This window comes from Vigna unguiculata, chromosome 5, assembly GCF_004118075.2.
Source record: "Vigna unguiculata cultivar IT97K-499-35 chromosome 5, ASM411807v1, whole genome shotgun sequence".
In the NCBI taxonomy this organism is placed as follows: domain Eukaryota; kingdom Viridiplantae; phylum Streptophyta; class Magnoliopsida; order Fabales; family Fabaceae; genus Vigna; species Vigna unguiculata.
The window spans coordinates 46,113,885-46,115,368 of record NC_040283.1 but is presented as its reverse complement, the minus strand read 5'-3'; the positions used below and the strand labels follow the sequence as shown (position 1 = coordinate 46,115,368).

Here is a 1,484-nt window from a genome sequence, read left to right as displayed (position 1 = left end):
AAGGTCTGTCCAAGCATTGAAGAGAAAGATTGTGGAAGAGAGATCCTGAGGTTCTAATGTGAAGGAACAGAATTAAAATCAACATAAGGTAGGTTGATTTGAGTATTTGGGATTTTTGTGTCCACCACGCCAAATTTGGGATTTTTTTTCTGTTTTAGGGTTTATAAATGAAGAGGAGTGGTGGGTCGAAGAGTGTTCCGTCGTCATCTTCCGCTTCTGCGCATGTCGGATCTTCTCAGTTTGGAAGAAAAGTTTGTGGTTGTGGCGACCAATTACTGCTTCTTAAAGCAACTACTGCAAAGAATAATGGCAGATTTTTCTTCCGGTGTCGAAATTGGGCAGTACGTCTTTTTTTTTTTTTGGTTTTCAGATTCGTTAATTTTTTTTGGGGTTGTGGCAATCATGAACAAATTTGATACTTTGTATTGTAGAGTGAATCAAATTGTAACTACTTTCGATGGGCTGATGCGATGGAAGCTGAATTGGAAGGGAAGCGTGAGATTGAAGAAGGAGAGAATGAAAATTTAAGTTACAGTGACACAATGATACTACAGTTGGTGCAAAAGAATGCGAAACTAAAGAAGAAGTTATTGGCAGAGAGAAAATTGGGAGAAATAAAGCTGTTTTTTTTATTTTGTCTTGGGCTTTTACTGTCATACTTTGTGTTTTATTTCTGTTGAAGTCAAATTGTAAGGATTAAGTTGTTAAGCAGTTGGTGATTTGTTAACTGTTATGAATTGCAGAATGTTGAATTTAAGTTCGTGTTATGAAGTGCAGAATCTTGAATTTTGAATTTAAGTTTGTTAATGAAATGTAAGTTTATTCACTGGTACCACCAATAAATAGTTAATGCCATTGTGAATTGGTAGTAATAAATTTCGTTCATTTGGACTGAATTGGTGAACGAATAATCAAAATTAATATCCTGCCCATGAAAATTTATAACCTGTTCATGAAATTTTTTTATGGAATCAATCAAAATTCTATACATATCAAACATCAACCTGGCCATGACAATTTTAATCACGCATGATGAAGGAAGTTGTAATCAATCATCAACAAATGTAATGAAGCATAAGGACCCAAAACAGTGGGCCAACTGTGATATATAACAACACATCAAAATAAGTAGCATCTTATACAATATTCAAAATAGTGGTGCAAGTGGTCCAAGTGATCTGTTTCGGTCTCCTAAAGCTAAAACAACAACAGCTGGAAAGTTCATCACAGCTAACAACAAAAAATACTTTTAAATCAAAATGTCCATGTGAACACCACTATATAACACCACTCCCAATATTGTTCACATGGGTTGTCCAGTTGGTGGGTTGCTTGAACTTGCTTGTGAACCTAAATTAGGTGCGCCGCTAGGGTCCTTGGATGACCTTCCTCCCTTCCTATTAGCTGTCCTTCTTGTGATGGTAACAGATCTTAAGCTCGTCTTTCTCCTGGATGAATTTGCAGTGGTAGTTGCAGTGGTAGTT

General features: G+C 36.2%; 1 protein-coding gene across 1 annotated transcript; it reads left to right on the top strand.

The window, feature by feature from the left end:
• LOC114184782 lies at window positions 1–792 on the top strand. Its single transcript, XM_028072091.1, has 3 exons — window positions 1–341; window positions 432–622; window positions 744–792. The coding sequence occupies exons 1-3, from the start codon at window positions 168–170 to the stop codon at window positions 790–792; spliced, it is 414 nt and encodes a 137-aa protein (XP_027927892.1). The 5' UTR covers window positions 1–167.
• The last annotated feature ends 692 nt before the right edge of the window (window positions 793–1,484 follow it).

Coding starts and splice junctions, on each gene's coding strand:
- LOC114184782 (XM_028072091.1), top strand. CDS start 168: ATGAAGAGGAGTGGTGGGTCGAAGAGTGTTCCGTCGTCATCTTCCGCT. Junction 342..431: donor TCCGGTGTCGAAATTGGGCA/GTACGTCTTTTT, acceptor TTTGTATTGTAG/AGTGAATCAAATTGTAACTA. Junction 623..743: donor AAATTGGGAGAAATAAAGCT/GTTTTTTTTATT, acceptor TATGAATTGCAG/AATGTTGAATTTAAGTTCGT.